The 20,797-nt window shown below is 31.9% G+C and overlaps 1 protein-coding gene across 1 annotated transcript; it reads left to right on the top strand.

Annotated features, from left to right (window-relative positions):
- Positions 1-15,458: 15,458 nt before the first annotated feature.
- AGP25 (arabinogalactan protein 25) lies at positions 15,459-16,063 on the top strand. The gene has a single exon (XM_090307923.1). The coding sequence runs from the start codon at positions 15,557-15,559 to the stop codon at positions 15,875-15,877; it is 321 nt and encodes a 106-aa protein (XP_090164049.1). The 5' UTR covers positions 15,459-15,556; the 3' UTR covers positions 15,878-16,063.
- The last annotated feature ends 4,734 nt before the right edge of the window (positions 16,064-20,797 follow it).

The raw sequence follows: 20,797 nt of genomic DNA on the forward strand, positions 1-20,797 counted from the left end.
AACAGGAAACAATCATAAAATAATTGTAGCAGGAAACCATCATAAAATAATTGTAACCCATTTGTGCTTGCCCCAAGGCATGAGCAAGCTACGTGGAACTGTCCCCCATACATAAAGAATAGTCATGTACTCCTACTTCAACTAAGTGGTACCAACTGACATCTTCTTCCTTCCTGAACACCTGATTTTGAAGAAGACAAATTCTGCAAATTGTTTAACTCCTTTCTTCAAACATGCTACCAAACTGGAGACTTTATCATTGACCTTAGCAACTGCTTTGGTCTTCCACTTTGATGCCCTTATTTGTTTTTCTGACTTCATCATTCATTCAACTGTTTGACAATTGGGGTTTTGTGATAACCTTCAATTTTCTCTCTCGAGCTTCCCAATTGCTTCTGAATTGATGGACCTTGATCTGACTGATCATGGCTATCATTGTTGCTTGCTCAACTATACCTCTACACTTACAATCTGTAGCTTTAACTGACATCCACCATCTCTCTGATCCTTTGACAATACTAAATCGACAATTGTACAGTGTGGAATTTCTGTGCCCAACTGCCACTACTTGGAATCCCAACATGAGTTTACACTGGCGACTACCAAACTCACACCTGTAACCCTCATCATCCAATTTACCAATAGAGATGAGATTTATCTTCATCCTAGGCACAAACTTGGCATCTTGTAGTACTAACTTTTCTTCAAACTCCATCTTTAGATTAATGTTCTCAATCCTAGCGATCTTGGAAACTCTACCCTTCCCCATCCTCACTAGACCACGATATTCTGATGTGAAAGATGTGAATAGACGAAGCTATATGTACGAAAACTACACTATCAATTGTCCATTAAGATGAGTGGCTATTATTTTGTGCGTTACTCTCAACACATGCATTGACATCACTAATTAATTCTTCATCAGTTTCAACCAGATTTATCATTTCTTCTTCAGTTTCAACTTGATTTGCCTCTTGATCATCTTCTAGTTTCCTACACTGATTTTTAAATTGAAATTTATTGCGACAGTAAAAACATTCTATCTTCTTATCCCTATTATTCCACTTTTTACTACTGCTACTCGATCCATCATTTTTAGACTTTATCCTACCTTTATCTTTAGTCACTGGTAAAGCTGAACCTATAATAGATTCTTTACTACCGTCCTTCCTATGAATTTCTTCAGATATAGCTAAATCACAAATCCTCGAAAACTTTGAAGTGTTATCCCAATTGAATTAAACACTGCAGTTTTCATGGTTTCCCAACTATCAGGTAAAGACATCGATAACTGAATAGAATACACCTAAATTCTATCTTAACAAATTTTAACTGATTAATTAAAGTGGTAACCTCAATAATATAGGAATTAACAAAAGCATGCTTAACCACTTGCATGTTGAAATACATCTTAAAAAGATAAGCCTTACTATCGGCAGATGGTTTCCTCAAACTTATTTGTAAGTGTTTCTATCAACTTCACTGCATTAGTCTCATTGGCTACAAGACTAGCAACTTTCATTAACAGACATCCTGATGATTGCAACTGCTTATTCATTCAAGTTCTCCAATCTTCATGTGACATCCCTTTTGGTCTCTTCTTTAATGCCATATGCAATTTCTTATTAGTTAAGAAATCTTTAATTTTCATCTTTCAATACTCAAAATTCTTCCCTCGAAACCTCCTGGTTTTGATAATCCCATGGCTCCTGAACCAAAAGTTCTATACCACTTGTTTGGAATTTATACTTAGATATAATTAAAATGTGAAAACTAAGACTCCGTTTGGTAATCATTTGGTTTTTTGTTTTTGTATTTGAAAATTTAGTCGATTTCATCCACATTTTTTTCAATGATTTGTATCTTTCTTAGGTACAATGGTTGTATTCTTAGTTAAATTCTAAAAATAAAAAAAAAATTTTGAAAGCTAATTTTATCAAAATTTGGCTTTATTTTTTAAACTATTAGTGAAAAGTAAAGAACAAAGAAAGAAATTTGGATGCGGAAGTAGTGTTAATTCTTAAAAACAAAATGGTTATCAAACGGGACCCTAAATTATATTTGAAATTCTCATTTCCACGGATTAGAGCAAAAAAAAGATTACCAATCATAAAATAGCAATAATTAAGAGAAGGGAAAAAGAGAACGATATCAAAAATATACTTGTTCACCCTAAACTCGGACTACACCTAGTCTTTTACAGATTCTACTATAATGAAGATTGTAATAGTTTCAAAATTCACGCTACAAATATATTCTAAATAATCTAACACAAACTATTTAATTTCCGTACCACAATCTGATATATTGAGATTAGCACAAAAGAGAAACAGCTCGCGAAACTAAGAAAAATATTCAATATTTTTCCCTAATTGCCACACGGGGATTGAAGAGGGAAAAAAATTCAAAGCTGGACAAACTTTTTCTGCCGCAAGCACTCCCAAATTGTCATTAGTTTCGTCACTCCAAAAATGACGTCAATTCCTTTTTGATTTATACCCCCTGTTTTCCAAATTCACACATATTCATATATATATATATATATATATATATATATATATATATATATATTAAATACTGCCAGAAAGAGGAAACAAAAAACCTAAACATAAATGGGCCAAGCCCAAGTGCTTCTTCACATAAAATAATAAATTAACCATCCTCCTATTTGATTTTGGTCAAAATCGATTTGTCTTCCTAGTTTGACTTCAGTCAAAAAAACATATAAATATAATATACACGTGCTTTTATAGAGTTTTGCCTCTATAATTTTAATATGGAGTAGGGATGTTTATTGATTGGATTGGGTTGAGTTGAAAGATTTTTTTAGATCTAACCCAATTATTCATATTGTAAATTTTTCAACCCAAACCAACCCAACCCAACCATGAAATATTTTGGTTGGGTTGGATTCGTGTTAATCGGATCATTTATGTAAAATTTTGTTCTAAAAAGAAGCAAAACATAAATATGTAAAAATCTAATTAATTATTTTCATATATTGAATTAAGATTAACAACTCAGTTTCAATTTATATAATACAAATTTTCTTTCTAAAGTGCAAGGAAACTTTAAGAGTTATTGAATAATAAATTATTCAAAAAACATTAGAACTAAATAAAATTAAAATCAATATATGTATAAAGAATTGTGTTATAAATAATAAAAAAATATATTTTAAAGTTAATAATAAATTATGGTTAGTTCGGACTATATTAGGTGAACTTATGAACCAACCAAACTCATAAAATTTTCATTTATTTGATCTCAACCCAACCCAAATGAGTTGATAACACAACTCAAACCGCACGAGTTGAGTTGAATTGATCGGTTTTTTGGGGTCATCGGATTTTTTGAACGTCCCTAATATGAAGCTCCAAAGAGGGTCGCATAGCTTTGAGAATAAGCAGGAGAGGAGAGAGCCATGGAATTGGACAAACGTTTCGTAATATCTTTTCCTTCATTGATAGGTTTAGGTTGTTGAGTTCATCTTCTTCCTCGCCTTCAAATGATTTTGAGTCTCTCAGTAGAAGCCATAGCCTTATATATTCTTTTTTATCTGTTCATTACATGTATTAATATACTTGGTGTGCATATTAGGAAGCTGAAAAATCTCTTGGTCTTGGCCAAGATGGATCATAACTGCATATCCCTTGTGAATATAGAAACTTGTTAAGATGAACTGAGATTTATAGAGGAAGTAATCTCATTAGAGAAAACTTGTTAAGATGCAAAGACAGTAGTGTTGAAGAAAATGAGTTGAGAGACCAACGACAAAAATCATCATAACCAAATGTTGGGTTTGGTTTGCCATTTTCATTACACAGTTTTGATCTTCACCCACTCGTAACTCACACGTCTGTATGTGTGTATATATATTTTTATAGGTGAAATTGTTTCAATCACCAGTAAAAATTTGTAGGTTTACATATCTATTTTATTTTATTATTTATTACCTTGTCAGCATTAAAAAGATATTAACAAATTTAGTTACTTAGGGTTAACTTATTTCTCAAAATTTAGGACTAAAACGTTTTATTTAAAAAATTGAGGGACCAAATGAATTTATAGCTAAGAATTCAGGGATCAAAAAGGCAATTTTCTGGTACTTATTTTATTTTCACTCCATTTAAGAGTTTTTAACCCTTGAACATTTTATTTTCATTATATCAATATCAATGGGAAGTGGTTTTTCTTCTTCTTTTGGTTAAAAGAATAATAAATCTCCATCCTACAAATCCATACATTAAAGTCCAAGGTCCTTAAATTAAATGCCTAAACAATATATGTCATTAGCGAAATAACATATGGAATGTTTAATAAAGTGAAACTAAAATGTGTATGGATATTGACGTTGGGTGGTTTAAGCAAAGTGTTTTTTGTTTTGGTATATCGGAGACCATAGTCCTAAGGTCTCTTTCTATACTAGTTCAATTAGGGTTCCCATTAAATCCTGATTAACTAGAATTGGACTTCTATCCATTAAGTTCATACTCAATTAGAAATCTAGACCCTTAATTAATTAGATCACAACACAATCTAATAAAATAACCCAATGTGATAAATTATTAATCTACATACATAGTCTATATTTTAATTAAACGTATTACTATTTAAATACGTCTAACAATCTTTCATTTGGGCTATGTCTGTGTACCTGATATAATTAAATCATTTAAACCGCACGCATAAACAAGTTATTTCAATAATAGAATTCCTCTTTATTAGCACGGAATCAAGGTGGCTCTCGTCGCTACCCTTCTAAGTAAACCTTTCTTGATCATCAATTCCAATACATTCAATGACCTAGATCAAGTATGGATGGATAGCATGGAAACTACATACAAAGTGATCTACTCATGCTTGTTTCCAACTAGTTCAAATTTCTTAGTAAAATCATTCTTAAAAACTTTATGCTAAATCGCATGCATGAAAAAAGTCCATATAATAAAACATAAATCATCAACTTTATTCTATATAGAAAATAAACAAAATAAAGTAAAAAATACATCTTAATAACAAACTCCCACTAAACCATGGAATCAAAAAAGTGACTGACAACCATGCGAGCAACATACTCATGAAAAACTTTAGGTGGTAAATCTTTAGTCAATGGATCTGCTACCATAGAGTTTGTTTTTATATGTTCTATTGAAATTTAATCATTCTGAACTCTTTCTTTAACAATCAGAAACTTCAATCTACATGCTTTGACTTCGTATTGCTTCTGCTGTTGTTGAAATACATCACTGCCGACTTATTGTCACAAAATAATTTTAGTGGTCTTTCTATGCCAACCACCATCCGCAACCCAGTGAAAAAATTTCGCAACCATATTCCATGATTGAACGCCTCATAACATGCTATAAACTCTGCAACAATGGTAGAAGAAGCCATAAGTGTTTGTTTAACACTTTTCCAAGATACAATTCCTCCAGCCAACATGAAGATATAGCCTGAAGTGGATCGCAAAATGTCTTGGCATCCAACATAATAGGAATCAGAATACCCAATGATCTCCAAAACTTCTGATCTCTGATAAGTGAGCATATAATCTTTTGTTCTCTGTAAATAACTCATAACTCGTTTGGTTGCTTTCCAATGATCCATCTCTAGGTTGTTCAAATATCTGTCTAACACTCCAACTATGAATGCAATATCTGGATGCATACATACTTGAGCGTACATTAGACTTCCAATAGCCGATGCATAGGGTGAAAGAAATCAGATTCGAGATTTTCATGAGCAGCGAAAATAAGATAATTCCAAATCACAATCATGAATGAACAATATATTTACAGTCAACTTTAAAACAAACGATTATGCAAATAATTCAGAAATTATAGCATGAAAAAACTCAAATGAACAAAGAGCAAACTCTATGAACATTTGAAGATGCGTCTCCATGCTCCTTTGTGCACGACCGCTCGAACAACAGCAACTTCGGACGCTCGATCTACACGACCGCAACACAGCAATGAACACAGCACGAACATTTCGCGCTCGTCCTCAACGATCGCCTCGGCCACGAACTCTTCAGCAACAGCACGAACGACCTCCACAGCACCTCGACGATGTCGAGTTGAGTATGACACCACCAACAAGGCTACCTTGGTATTCTCAGTGTGAGAATCCAGAGGGTGGACTCTGTTCGGACTTAGAATGAGGCAGACGAAGGAGGAAACACCGATTGTGTACACGACTGGGAAAGTGAGAAATGGCGGAGACCTATCATATAGGTTGATGCCCAATCATTTAGATAAAGCTAAGTGATCATCTAGAAAAAGTTATGCGATCGTTTAGTTCATCGTTTAGCTCGGTCTGTCGTCTACAGACACTACACGATCGTTTACTTTGGGCAAGTGATCGTCTAGCAAAATTATGCAATCATTTTATAAATACTGCATGATCGTTTAGCTCACCCAACCTGTCGTTTAGTAAATCTATATTTACTTGACGACTACCGTGAGATCCTTTTTGCGCGAGAGAGAAATCACAAAAACTTTTTTATGAAAACTTTTCAACAGTTTGTAAATCTTACTAAAATTAGGAAAACCATTTTCCTTTTAAACTCACGGTTACCATGAAAACAATAACCACCCACTCAATTGGTTATTTAAAGAAAAAGAATTAAATAATTAATATTATTATAAATATAAATGATAACAACTTATCATACTATATTTATAACCTATAGTTTTAATATTTCATCTCATGAAACATATAAACCATAGTTCTTTTTCTATTCCATGGTACTTAATGTAAATTTCATTTACATCAATCCTCCACTAAATGTATCTCATACATCATACCGATTATATCATATATAATCAAAATACCTCTAGTCAATTTGAACATTTCAAATCAACACCAAGAACTGATCCTCAATTGAATCCATTGAGCTACCAAGGGGACCTTGTGGACCTGTAGCTCGAAGCTCCAATGGTACGTGAATAACTGACTAAACTTTTTAGTCACAAAATCTACCATCTGTTAGCTACCAGGCACTCCACTAAAGACCGACAGCTGAACTCTCCTTACCATAGATATATTATGTGTCTACCTTAACCAATCAATAGTGTGATAACCCTTCACAGATCGCTCGTAAGTATAGCTGGGCCAATAACCGTTATGCCTCTATAGTTACATCTGTCTCCTTAAGTACCACTGATCCCTTTATTGAACATAAGTCATAGTCCTACTATGACTGAGTTTTCTCTTCCAAAGAGAAGTTGTGGTCACTATGTTCAAGCCCTGGAATCAGCCCTTAAGGGAGCAATCTCTCTACTTATCCCTGCTTCGGGAAAGGAGTGAATTCCATCTTGTGGATTGAGTTCCCAGCTCCCAGATCAGACAAGTCTCCAAAAAGGTAGACATGTTGAGTTGGCAATCTGGCCACTCTCACCCATACTAATCAAAGGAGAATTGAGGTCGTGTCACCTATGGTCATTTAGGTGAGATGCAAGTCTCTAGTATCAACGACATTATATACAAAGTCTAGTCATCTCGTGGTCCAGGTCTTATACAAACTCTTTATATAGGACACCCCCACTTGCACGTCTCCACACGAATGATCAAGATCTACCATCTGTAGTAGTTTACAACACTTGTAAACCTTTACAAAGCGGGTCGTATCTGTAGTGTCACCATCAGGTATCCCACCTTAATACTTATACTACAGACCTATTTAGGTTATCACTTAAGGCATGATCCACTTGTATATCACATATACATACTTAAGTTTATATAACATAACCAAGGAGCTTTGTTTATTGGATATGAGTAAATGCCAAAATTAAATAACACTTATTTTATTCATTAAACAATGTGTATCTTTACAAAACAACGAGACTTCAGGAGAACTAGGACACCAATCCCAACATAGAGAACCATCTGCATCTCTTTAGTTTTGAGTGTGGTCTTGGGACATTGACCTAAATGAAATTTATTACCTTTAACGATCGGGGTATCTCCTGGTGCAAAATCTTTCATGCCAAATTTACTCAAAATCTTTTCAATGTAGTTCTTTTGTGACAATCTCAAAATACCTTGAGAACAATCTCACAGTTTTCAATTTCTAATACAAATGAAACATCATCAAGATCTTTCATCTCAAAATTCTTTTTAAAAACCTCTTAGTTGTTGGGTTTTATGCCCTAAAACTCGTAGATAGTGAACAATATTCAAGATACAACCTAAAAGGTCTATAGTGTAGGGATAAGGTTGGATACCTTATCCTGGTAACACTATGGATAATGCTCACTTTATATTTGATACAAACGCAGTGATCCAACGTGTTCGTATATGAGACACACGAGTGGAGGTATTTTGCACAAGACCGGACCACAAAATAGTAACCACTAGATGTAACTCCGTTGGCTAGTTAGGTTTCTATTTCAAATAGGATAATCTAGGCAACTTAATCTTATTCCTGAATATATTATGAGCTCTTATTCACGAGGGATTGTCCTTTAATTTGTATGGTGAAAGTGGCCAGTTCGCCGACTCAATATGTCTACCATTTTGGGGATAAGATCGAGTGGATAACTGGGAACATAATCATACAAGATGGATTTCACTCTTTCCCGACTTCAGGGTAAGTAAATGATTGTTCCCTTAAGTGATGTCTCCATGACTTAAACAAAGGGTTTTGCCATCTTGCTGGCCAGAGAGGGGTTTCTATTTAATGGTTGAACCATAAACAGGTTGTTCATTAGAGGAGCACTGGTACTTAAGGATGTATAGGTAACCTAGGGGTAAAATGGTAATTTGACCCAGTTGGTGTTACAAACACTCGTGAAGGAGTAACTTGCTGCTATTGGTCTATATCTATGGACAAAGAAACATATATACAGTGAGAAGAGTGCAGTTGTGGGTCTTTAGTGGAGTGTATCCACAGTTAATGAATATTGATTAATTTGATTAATGAGTTTAGCCAATTAAGCTCACATCGTTGGAGCTTTTCATCTGCAAGTCCATTAGGTCCCTTTCCTAGCTTGTAAAGGATATTGAGGTAATTTATCATTAAATTGAATTTGAAATTTTCAAATTTAGAATTGAAATTTTTTTAATGGATATTGATACATTTTAATATAAAGTTTAATTTTAGACTTTATTATTAATTTTGGATATGATTCAAAATTAATAAATGAGAGAACAAAATATTTTCATATTGAAAACTATATGTTAAAAATAACACGCATTAAAACTATAGGTTAAATGGGAGAAATGTTTTTTTAATATGATATAGAAAATTAAATTAAATATGTGATATTTAATTGGATGATTAATTAATTAATTAATTAATTTAATTTAATTTTGAATTTAATTAAATTGATTAAATCAAAACTATAGGTTAAAATAAATGTAAATTAGATGTACATTAAAATTATATGTTATGTGAGAGGAAAACATTTAAATATGATTTAAATGATCATTTAATTAAATATGATTTAATTTAATTTAATTTAAACAAATTAACTCATCATTTTAAGAAAGTTACGAGAAAATATGGATTCAATCCCACGTTTTTCTCTCCCTCTCTCACCATCCCTTTCTCTCCAACAAAATGGTTTTGTTTTGTAGAGGGGGCGATAGAAGGCTCTCAAGGTCTCTGTGTGTTTCCGATGAAAAGAAAGAACAATTGTTCTGTGATATTCCTAGATCCTAAAAGAGAAAATCACACAATTCTCCATAGCCTCAATTCCCTGCAAGAATATGGAGGTTTCCAAGTTGTGGTGCCCAATCCCAATTCAACAAAGAAATTCTATAGAATTGTCAAAAGGTTTGCAAGGTAGGGTTTCTTCTCCTGTATAATTAGTCTTTTTGGGAATTGCATGCTTAATTGATATTATTTTTTATTCCAATACAAAATTGTTTTGTTTTTAAATGCCAATTTGAAAAAAAGAAATAGTTATGTGTTTTGTCTCCTATTGTGCCTTAGGGTTTTCATCTCTTCAGTAGTATCATGCAATAAATCTACATCATTACTTGCTATGAGTATGTCATCGACATATAACACTAGAAACATAGATTTACTCCCACTGAACTGATGATATACACAATCTTCCAATATATTCACCTCAAAACCAAAGGAGGTAATTACTTCAAGGAATTTTTGATACCATTGACGAGAGACTTGCTTGAGACCATTGATAGTTTTCTTCAATTTGCACATCGTAGACTTTGAATTACTAGACACAAAGTTTTCTACTTGCACCATATAAATCGTCTCATCAATTTTCCCATTGAGAAACACAGTTTTTACATCCATCTGGTGTAGTTTCAATGCCATGATTACCCTAAAAGAGTCTTTCGATGAAACTGGAGAGAAAGTCTCTTAGTAATCAACGCCTTCCTTTTGAATAAAACCCTTTGCAACAAGACGAGTCTTATATCTTTCGATATTACCGTGTGAATCCCTTTTTGTTTTAAATATCCATTTAAACCTATGGTTTCACTCCTGATGGCGATCCGACAAGTTCCCAAACGTAATTGTCTTTCATGGATTTTATTTCCTCTTCCATAGCATTTATCTACTTTTGAGAGTTAGAACTTTGTAGAGCTTGTTGGAAGTTGACTGAATCATCTTCCATTACGCCCACACCATCCTGATGTTCTTGAAAAAATACAGTATAATCATTTGGAATTGCACTTCTTCTTTAGTGGATCTCCTTAGTGGCACTTCTTGAAATTGTTGAGTTTGAACTTTAGGTTCAAAACCAGGGACTTAAATGTTGTCTTGTTCTATAATTGGTTCAATAGTGAAGTCAAGAATTGGAGCCTGAACATCATTTATAACCACATTAGAAAAAGAAATTAATTCCTGTTCAAAGACAACTTTCCTTATGTTATCTTAGACAACTTTCCTTATGTTATCTTCCCCTAAACTCATCATCCTAAAGGAATCTAGTATTTCTCATCTCAAACAATGATCTAGAAGTGGGACCATAAAACTTGAAATCCCGATAGTGCTCAGAATACCCAACAAAATAGTAGCTAATAGTTCTCGAGTCTATTTTTCATTTGTTAGGACTGTAAGGCCTAGCCTCAGCTGGACAACCCGAGACGTGAAGATACCTAATACTAGGCTTCTTTCCTGTCCACGTCTCATAAGGAGTTTTAGCTACTACTTTACCAGGTACTCTATTAAGGATATATGGTGCAATCTTTAGTGCTTCACCCCAGAGGATTTATGGTAAAGAAGAATGATTAATCATACTTCTTACCATATCCTTAAGTGTTCTATTTCGTCTTTCCGCTACACTATTCATGCTGAGTTTGTCCAACATAGTATATTTCGGGACGATCCCACATTCCTCTAGGTATTTGGCAAAGGGCCCTAGACGTTGCTCACATGATCCATCATATCTACCGTAGTATTCACCACCACTATCATATTTGACAATACTTAGAAAGACTTGAAAACGTCCAAAGATTGAGACTTCTCATGACTTAAATATAGGTACTCATATCTTGAATAGTTGTCTATAAATGTAATAAAATATTGTTGTCCATTCTAAGAAGCCGTAAGCAATGGACCACAAATGTCTGTATGTATTAGTTCTAAGATGTTCTGAGCATCTGTTGCCATCTAATTTTCTTATGTTTGTCTGTTTTCCCTTAATACATTCCACACAAACGTTAAAGTTACTTAAATCAAGGGAATCAAGAATTCCATCTGACACAAGTCTTTGAATTCTTTGTTTAGAGATGTGACCTAAATGCTTGTGCAATAACATAACAAAATTTTCATTTAATTTACGCTTGTACCATATGAATTAGATAACACGATCTTGTTAAATGAAGTAAAAGAATCAAGCATATATAGATTATCAATTAAAGAATAGATACCAATAAGCTTGGAATCTTGAAAAAAGACTAACTTTATTATTTCCAAAAGAACAAGAAAAACCAAATTTGTCCAAACTGGAGATAGAAACTAAAATCCATCTAAATGACGGTATAACAAAAGTCTCATTCGAATCCAAATAACAACTAGTTTTTAAACGTAATCTAAAATTCCCAATAGCTTCAACTAGAATTACTTTACCATTGCCCACATAGATGAATCTTTCAACATCACTTGACGGTCCCTGCATAGATATACTTATGTGAGTAGTAGCACCAGAATCTACCCACCATGTATCTGTAGGTATAGAAGATAAATTAACTTCAAAACAAACCAAAGTAATAAGTTTACCATTCTTTACATGCCACTTGGCGTACTTGGGACAATTTTTCTTGAAGTGACCTTCGTTTTTACAGAAAAAACAAGAATTTTTAGCTTTTACAACATCCACAGATTTCCTTTTCTTCTTATCACGAGAGCCAGTTGCCAAATGAGAACTTTCTATCCTTTCTCTCTTAATCCTATCTTCTTCTTGCACACATTGTGAGATAAGCTCATTAATACTCTATTTTTCCTTTTGAGTATTATAGCCTATCTTAAACTGAGTAAATTGTGCAAGAAGAGAGATAAGTGCGAGATGTATGAGTAAATTTTCATTTATCTCGATATCAAGTGCCAAGAGCCTTTAATTTACCTGCGAGATTGAACATTTCTATAATGTACTCCCTTATGTTCCCATTGCCCTTATACCTCATGAAGTTAAAGAATAAAAAAACTACTTGCTTTCCCTTTTTCATTTTTAGCAAAATATTTCTTAATTTGAGCAAGGAACTTATTGGCATTTTCTTTCCGTGATAGAGCTTCGAAAAGACTCTAGAATGGAGTGTCTAATGATCACCAGACACATGCTATTTGACCATTCCCACTTCTCTATATTAACCGTATTTGGTTGTTCCTTAGTAGAAGTAGGTTTATCAATTCTTAATGCAATGTCCAAATCCAAACACCCGAAAAGTATCTCTAGGCTTTCCTTCCAAATCTTGAAGTTCGATTCATTCAACTTAGGGATTGAACTCAGATTTCCAAATATTTGAGTAAGATCAACTGAAACAATAAACAACATAACATATACTCGTAATTAAAACAAAATAATTTCATATATGTGGTGGGCCCCTTTAAAAAGATACCTAGCACAACATTGATGTCCAACCTTTGAGCAAAAACATCAATTGTAAATGGTACTCTCAATGCAGTAATCCTTGTAATTGTCACACACTCATTACCACATCCATACCCACAATTTGGCCAAATAATTATCTTCCTTTAGACCGATAATTATCTGCATAAATCCATGAATATGCACATCTTATATTTTAGAATTAAACGAATATAGATAACAGAGGTTACATTAGTAACATATTATTTTGACCAATCCAATCTAAAATATGACATTATATTATTGTACAAAAAATAATGGGAAAAGAACACCAAATAATCCTTACAAAAAAACACCAAATAATTACATACACATAATACAATTAAAGCAACATAAACATGTGAATATCACCAAATGTCATCAATTAATCTTGAATCCATGATTAATCAAATTTAAACTTAAATCCACATGTGATTAATCAAAATTAAACCGGATTCAGAATATAATTAATTTAATTTAAACTTGAATTATCAATCAAACTTTAGATTCAAATTCACAAACTTGTCAATCAAGAACTAAGAACGATCGACAAGAACACCAAATTATTAATCAAATTCAATCGGCAATTGACCAAAAAAAAAATCCAAGGTGGACGAGATCCTCAATTGACAATTAATGTAAATGGTTGAAAAATTCAATATCATCAAACTATGTAAATAATAATAATAATAATAATAATAAAAAACCACCGAATATTTTACCATGAAATCCGCGAATTCAATATTAACCTCAAATCGACAATTAATCCTCAATCGTCCGTGATACACACGGCCTTTTGTAGTCAGAGGCGGTGGAAAAACTTTCTGTAACTATCACCAAAATTCTTTACTAAAAATTGCTCTAAATTTTGGATTCCATCAAAGGCCAAGAATCCAAATTTCAAATTCCAATAAAATTCTTCTAACTAAAAAATTGGACGGAAATCATATTTTTTTACTATGTATTTTTTTTTAAAAAAAAATATTTAACCAACATTACCGAAGACAGATTTAATCTCATGTCCAATAAAATATAAAATAAATCAATAATTTAACATAAAATTCATGTTCTGATACCACTTGTTAGTATAACTACTGGTTCATTCTCGTCAAATGGTCAAGAATAAATAACATACCGGGTTCTATTGAGAAATTAATGATAGCTTTAAGATGATGATAGGTGACTATCGTCTTCCTCAACCAAATCTCTAAATATCTTTAGTGTGATCTCTCTAGATGAGATTCAAGAAAGAGTGAGTGTTTCCATTAAACCTTAATTAACTAGGAATGAGCTTCTACCCATTAAGTTCATATTCAATTAAGAATCTAGGGTCTTAATTAATTAGATTACATAATATGACCAATCTAATAAAATAATCCAAGTGATAAATTTTTAATCCACATACATAGCCCATACTCTAACTAAACGTATTATTATCTAAATATGTCTAACATTATTTACAATTTTGATCCTAAGGTTTAGATGAGTGCGCTATATAAACTAGACTGCTATATAATTAAATTTATATTCACCTAGTAACTTAAGTTTTTGCGTCAATCGGTGATTTAAGATAGTATTAGAGGAGGCTACATATGATATAATTAAATTTGTCTTTACCCTAACTTAAGCTTTTGGATCAATTAGTGATTTAAGATGGTATTGCAAGATATCTTAAGTTCAAGCTCCTTCACCCACTAATTTAAACTTTTGGGTCAATAGGCATCTCTCAATTTGAATATTTTCTCTCTAACCCTAGAGGCACTTCTTGAAACTGCTCCCTCTCTCTGCTTGTAGACGTAGTCAACCCACAGATTTGTGTATTGATTCTCTATTGTTTTACTTTTTCTATTTATCTTTGATTGTCGACTTTGCTCGATACCCTCTGAAAATACAAATGCTAGTGGGCACTCTTTTTAACATTTCCAATTTCTCATCACCATACATTTCATCAGTTCAAATTCTATATAACTTTTCGTGTATCTTTACATGTCCTTTTTGTTCGTTTTAGAGGAGCCCTTTTAAATAGAATTGGCTTTATTTGTTATGTTCCTCATTATGTGGTGATTGCGCTCGACGATAAGTTTGAGAAGCGTAGGATTAATAATTGAAATTGGAGTAATTAGAATAGAGAGAGTAATTAGTGAAATTCATATTTTAATTGGACTGCACTCTAAGATCTCAAAATTTTAACGTAAATTAAGGAGAACAAATATCACGGGTTATAAAGGAATCCTCAACTACCCCAAAAAGTCCAATCTTTTGTCCCATCCCCAAAACATTACAACCTGTGTCCACTCCAAATCATCCACGTGGATTTTGTCCTACCTGGCTTTTCCAATTCTCCCATTTCAAAGGGCCCCACGTCATAATTTCGAACAAAACTCCCCGAACCCATCATCCTCTGTTGTTAGTCTTAGATGGAAACCGTAACCGTAAATATTTTGTTTTAAAATTTATTGAAAGTAGGCTGGTTGAGAGATATATTAGTGTAGAGAGAGTGCAGTGATTTGATGATGATTAGAATGGCTTCCTTTTGGTATTGGTCAGCAGCCATTATGTTTGTGATGGCATCACCTTTGGTTGCTTTTGAAGAACTCTCCCCTGAAATTGCTCCATTATTGCCTTCTACAGGTGAAGGTGACAACATTATTCCTACCATTCCTTCAAACCCCAGCCCTCCAAATCCAGACCAGTTCGAAGCTGCTGCTCCTTATTCCTCTGCTCTTTCGCCATTTGGTCTCCCAGGTTCCTTTGCAGCTCCTAATGCTCTGCCTTCCTATTCAACTTGCCTTCTTCTTCTTCTTCTTCTTCTTCTTCTTCACTTACATTGACTCCAACAACAACTTTCTATTCTGCTTGTATTTCATTCATCATATCCTCAATGTATCCCCTTTTTTTCTCCTGTTATTTTCATTTTTCTGAGACACTTTTAGTTGAGCTTCTTTCTGTTGAACCATATTGCAGATCAGATCATGTTTGTACTATAACGCATTTATAGCATACCGTTTTTCAGTCTATCATTTTTTATTCGCTGCTTCCTTTTCTGTTCTCGTTTGGAATTTCGGAATGTTTAGGCCCCGTTTGGTTGCTTGCTTTCTGTATATTCTTGAGTACGAGAAGCCAAATTCCAAAAACAATAACCAGCTTTCAAAACCTACTTATTTAGAAGTGAAAAGGTTGTTTATAAGCTCAATTTTCAAAAATCATAAATAAAAAATCAAATAGTTACTAAATAGAAGCTTAGATATTGAATTCCTGTGTTTCAAACCTGCATAATCTGTGAGGTTGGACAGAGATGGATGTCCATATCTGAATCTTTCCTGTCTCATGTTTGATAGAGTTAGAAGTTTTCGTTATAGTTGACAAATTTTACATAAGAATGAATTGATTACATTAGGAGTGATATTTGACTCACGAAGTTGGAAAGTAGAATATTGAACTTCACTTCTCGTTTGGTCCAAGGAGTCGGTGGCCGGTCCCATTATAAAAAATATCAATTTTATATCTTGTCAACTTCTTACACTGTGAGTATAAAAAATTCATAACTCTCTAGACTTTATAACTTCTTGCTGCTCTCATTATTTCAGTCAGAAAAATAATTTGGAGTAATTTTTCCTCAGAATTAGTTAAAGTTGAGTCCTCAGATTTTGTTACTGAATAGGAGGAGGGTAATTTTGGTGGCACATGGGAGGTTTGAATCAGTGCATATGGGCAAACATGAAATCTGATTCCTTGTGCATGTGATGCACACTAAGTGTGAGTCTGTGAATTAGGTGTACTTAGTTGAAATTTTTGAATCACATGTATACCAATCACTATGTTTTTCTGAATAGTGCTGTTTAGGTAACACTTCCTTGTCTGCTTTCCCTTGTCATTATCATGTTTTTTCCCTCTCCTTTCTATTCATTTTATTGTCATATATTCTTTCCCAATATATATAGTTTTGTTAATGACAACTTCCAAGAATACATTTAGCAATTAGGGTTTGAGTTTAGGTTAAGTCCGCAAAAACTAAAAAACAACACTAAGAACGATTTGGTCTATTGGGTAAAGTTAATAAGTTTGGAGTTACTAAGTTTGTGTGTAAAGTGTAAAATTGTAAGATTATGTTTTTCGATACATGTGAAAAGTAGAAAAAGAAAGAAAAAAAAATAGAATTTCTCAATAAATATACAAACATCAACCGTGTTTACTATTGAAGTAGGATTGTTTATACCGACTTAAAATGTTGGTAGATCAAACAATTCTTAATTATTTGAAAGTTCCGTAATATTTTTGTATATACTTATTCATTCTATTTTTATATATTCTTATCAATAACTATATATATATATATTTTGCAAGAAGGCATTTAGCAATTGGGGTTGAGTTTAGGTTAAGTGGGTGAAAAACAACTAAGAATTTAAAATGTCCATGCCATTTTTGCCTGTAGGGTATTAAATGCAATATGCTTCCTCACGTGATAGTGGGGGACAAGAGAGAGTTAATTAATATTAGGTGCCGGTAAATTGAATTGACTCTTATTGATAGTTAATTCGAATTAAAAATGGAGGTAAATCAATCGCAAAAGTCATGCTAACAAGATGATAGTATTGCAATTACACGTTCAAATTTTTAATTATAAAAATTGGACTGTAAATTTTGATTAGTGTTAAAATTATATCTCAAACTTACAATAGTTGTAGAAATTAGACACCCAAATAACGAAAATTGTACCCTCAAACTTATACCATTTCTATAATTATGTAAGTTTAAGAGTTCAATTTTAATATTTGTATAAGTTTGAGGCTCAATTTTTATAATTGAAAGTGTTAATGCTCAATTTTTATAATCGAAAGTTTGCGGGTGTAAAATATTGTAACTACCATTGTACTTTAGGAGTCTTTTTGTTATTTACAATTTTAGATACTATAAAATAAATATCATAATAAAACGAAAAATTGTAAAAAATAACATTTTTAAGTTTTCACCTTACAAAACTAGCATGCTTTCTAAAAAATCATTAGAATAGTTTTTCTCAGTCCATCTCGCCTGAGATCCACCGAGTTTTTGTTAAATTTTTTTTTTCTAACTTATCGATTATTTTTGGGCTTCTCAGTACATCTAGCCAAAACTACGCACCGAGATTTGCTAATTTTTTTTAAATGTTATGCAATCTTCCCAAAATTAAAAATCACACTACCAAATATTACATACTTTGGAGAAATTTGAAATTATAATTGGTAAATTATTTAGATAATCGTTAAATGAATTTAGAAATTCATCTAATTATATAGATCTCAATGTTAATCTCGGGCAAAATAACATTGAGATTCTATATATTTTGGCTATTTTGATGAATCCCGGACATAATTAACACTGGATTTGATATATTTGAGCTTTTTCGGTGGAATCTCTAGTAGGATTAACACAAGATTTAATATATATCCAAAATCTTAAGCAATTTTTTTATCTTTCCCAAAATTTAAAAATGAAAGTGCAATCATCTTGAATCAATTTGGAAAATCTATTTTGATCATTGGAAAACCCATTTGGAATTTTAGAAATTCATACCATTGTGAAAACATAAATTATGCTAAAGATTTACAAAATTACGAAATAATTTGATATAATATTTAGTAAAGATAACCAAATTTGGAGAAATTTTGAAAAGATGTAAGATTTGGGAAGATTGCATACAAAATTAACAAATGTCGGTGTGTAGTTTGGTGAGATGTATCAAGAAAATCTCAAACAATCGATAAATTAGAAAAAGTATTTTAACTAAATCTCGGTGGCCGATCTCAGGTGAGATGAACCAAGAAAAACTTTTCTAAGAAGTTTTCAAAAAGAGTGCTAGTTTTATAATGTGAAAACTCAAAAAGGTTATTTTTGACAATTTTCCTAACAGAACACAAACAAGAAAAAACAATCTGGAGAGCAAATTAAGGGAAGAGAAACTAGAGTGAGAGAAGATGTTATCTCGATTGTGATATATATTACAAAGACACGTTACAACTTTATTTATATGATTTGAAATAGTGTAATTTATAAGATATAATTCACATTTTGTAACTCATGGTCAGAGGTCATAGATTTGTGTAACCTAAGTTGATTTTGAATATCTGATAATCAAATATTACATTTATACTAAACATTTTTTGTTGACTTTGTGTTTAATAGGTTCTAGAATTTTAAAAATGTGTAATAGGTAGTTTTTTTTTATATATGTCTGATAGATTCTTCCGTCAGTTTTGTATCAAATAGAACCTATATTTGATATTTAAACACAAGAACCTATTAGACATGAGTTTAGTTAAAGTAAACTTAACTCAGGTAAATGATATGACATTCTTTTAGAATTCGAATGTTATCTCCGATTTTTGTAATTATTGTACTAAAAAAAATTAAACACAAAAGTAGAGGATTGTGATTTTATATTAAATACAAAATTCGAGTAGAAAAAATAAGTTAGGACCTAAAAACAGAACATTGAAAGTTTAGAAACAAGTTGGAAGTGCCTATTAGATAGAAATTTCCAAGTTGTATAATTTAACATTTTTGAAAATTAATTGTTTCTCACATTAGGTAGTTGAATAGATCGATGTAAATTACATGTATGGATCAAATATTGACATTTAAAGGCTGCACATGCATCTTGTGAAAGTGAAGCACATTTTTTGTCCATTTATACTTAAATGGTGAACCTTGACCCTTTAGCATGTAAAAATAATAAAAAAGAAAAAGGTAATTTTAAAAGATTATATTTGACCGTTTAGGGCTTATATGTATATATATTTTTTAGACCCAGTAAGAAATATAAAGGATTGAAGCTTGATCAAAGAATCTTTTAAAATTAACTGACGATTCAAACACAAAATTTGAGGTAATTAGACATTTAGCTTACTATTTGCATGCTTTTATAGTCTATATTAGAAGGACAACTTTTAAATATACAAATCAAACTTGTAAACTTAACATTCTTTATGATGAAGACGTTTTGTCTGATTTCGATTCCATAGTTAACTTCAGTTTGAATAGAACCCTTGATCTATTAAGATTTGATTTTTATTTTGTCGGTTTGCTTTTTTGGGTTCTATTCTTTTAGAGATTTACAGAATTTAACTTTTAGGAATTTAGAATCGTGCTTCTGCTTTATACGATTTCTTCTTTGAAAAATAATATTTTTAGTAAGTTATTTTGGAGGTTTCTAGTGAATGGCAATCTAGAATTTGTTTTTGAGTTACAAATTTTGGAAACAAACTTTTTTTTAAAAAAAAATTAGCGTAACTACAATTTGAATTTGAAATTTTAAAATGAGGAATTATATTAATTAATAAAGTATTTCATGTTATAAGCTAAATTCTTTTTTGTTAAATTATTAAAAATTAGGTTATATAATATTATTGAATTATACAATACAAATTTTTTAACATAAAACGTGTTTATAAATTTTATAATAAAAATTTATATTTAAACTAAATTACTCATTTTCAAATATATGACTACCATCAGCAAATCTAATTCTTTTTTTTAATAAAAGTAAATTACCACCAAGAAGCAATGAATGTCAAAAAGTAAATTATTACCATCAGCAATTGCCACCGAGACAGGAAAATTATGAGACAGAATATGAGGGAAACAATTAAAGAAGCAATGAAAAGTGAGAAAGAAGTGGAACATTCTAGAAACTTGTTTAATAATAATAATGAAGGAAAATAAATAACGATAAAGAAAAGTGAAAACAAAATTCTGACGTAGGGTTTTGTGTG

This window comes from Benincasa hispida, chromosome 12 (assembly GCF_027475165.1).
Source record: "Benincasa hispida cultivar pf3 chromosome 12, pf3_genome.v1.1, whole genome shotgun sequence".
NCBI classification, from domain to species: domain Eukaryota; kingdom Viridiplantae; phylum Streptophyta; class Magnoliopsida; order Cucurbitales; family Cucurbitaceae; genus Benincasa; species Benincasa hispida.

Bases quoted from the DNA above. Each gene is read 5' to 3' on its own strand.
- AGP25 (XM_090307923.1), top strand. From the start codon at position 15,557: ATGATGATTAGAATGGCTTCCTTTTGGTATTGGTCAGCAGCCATTATG.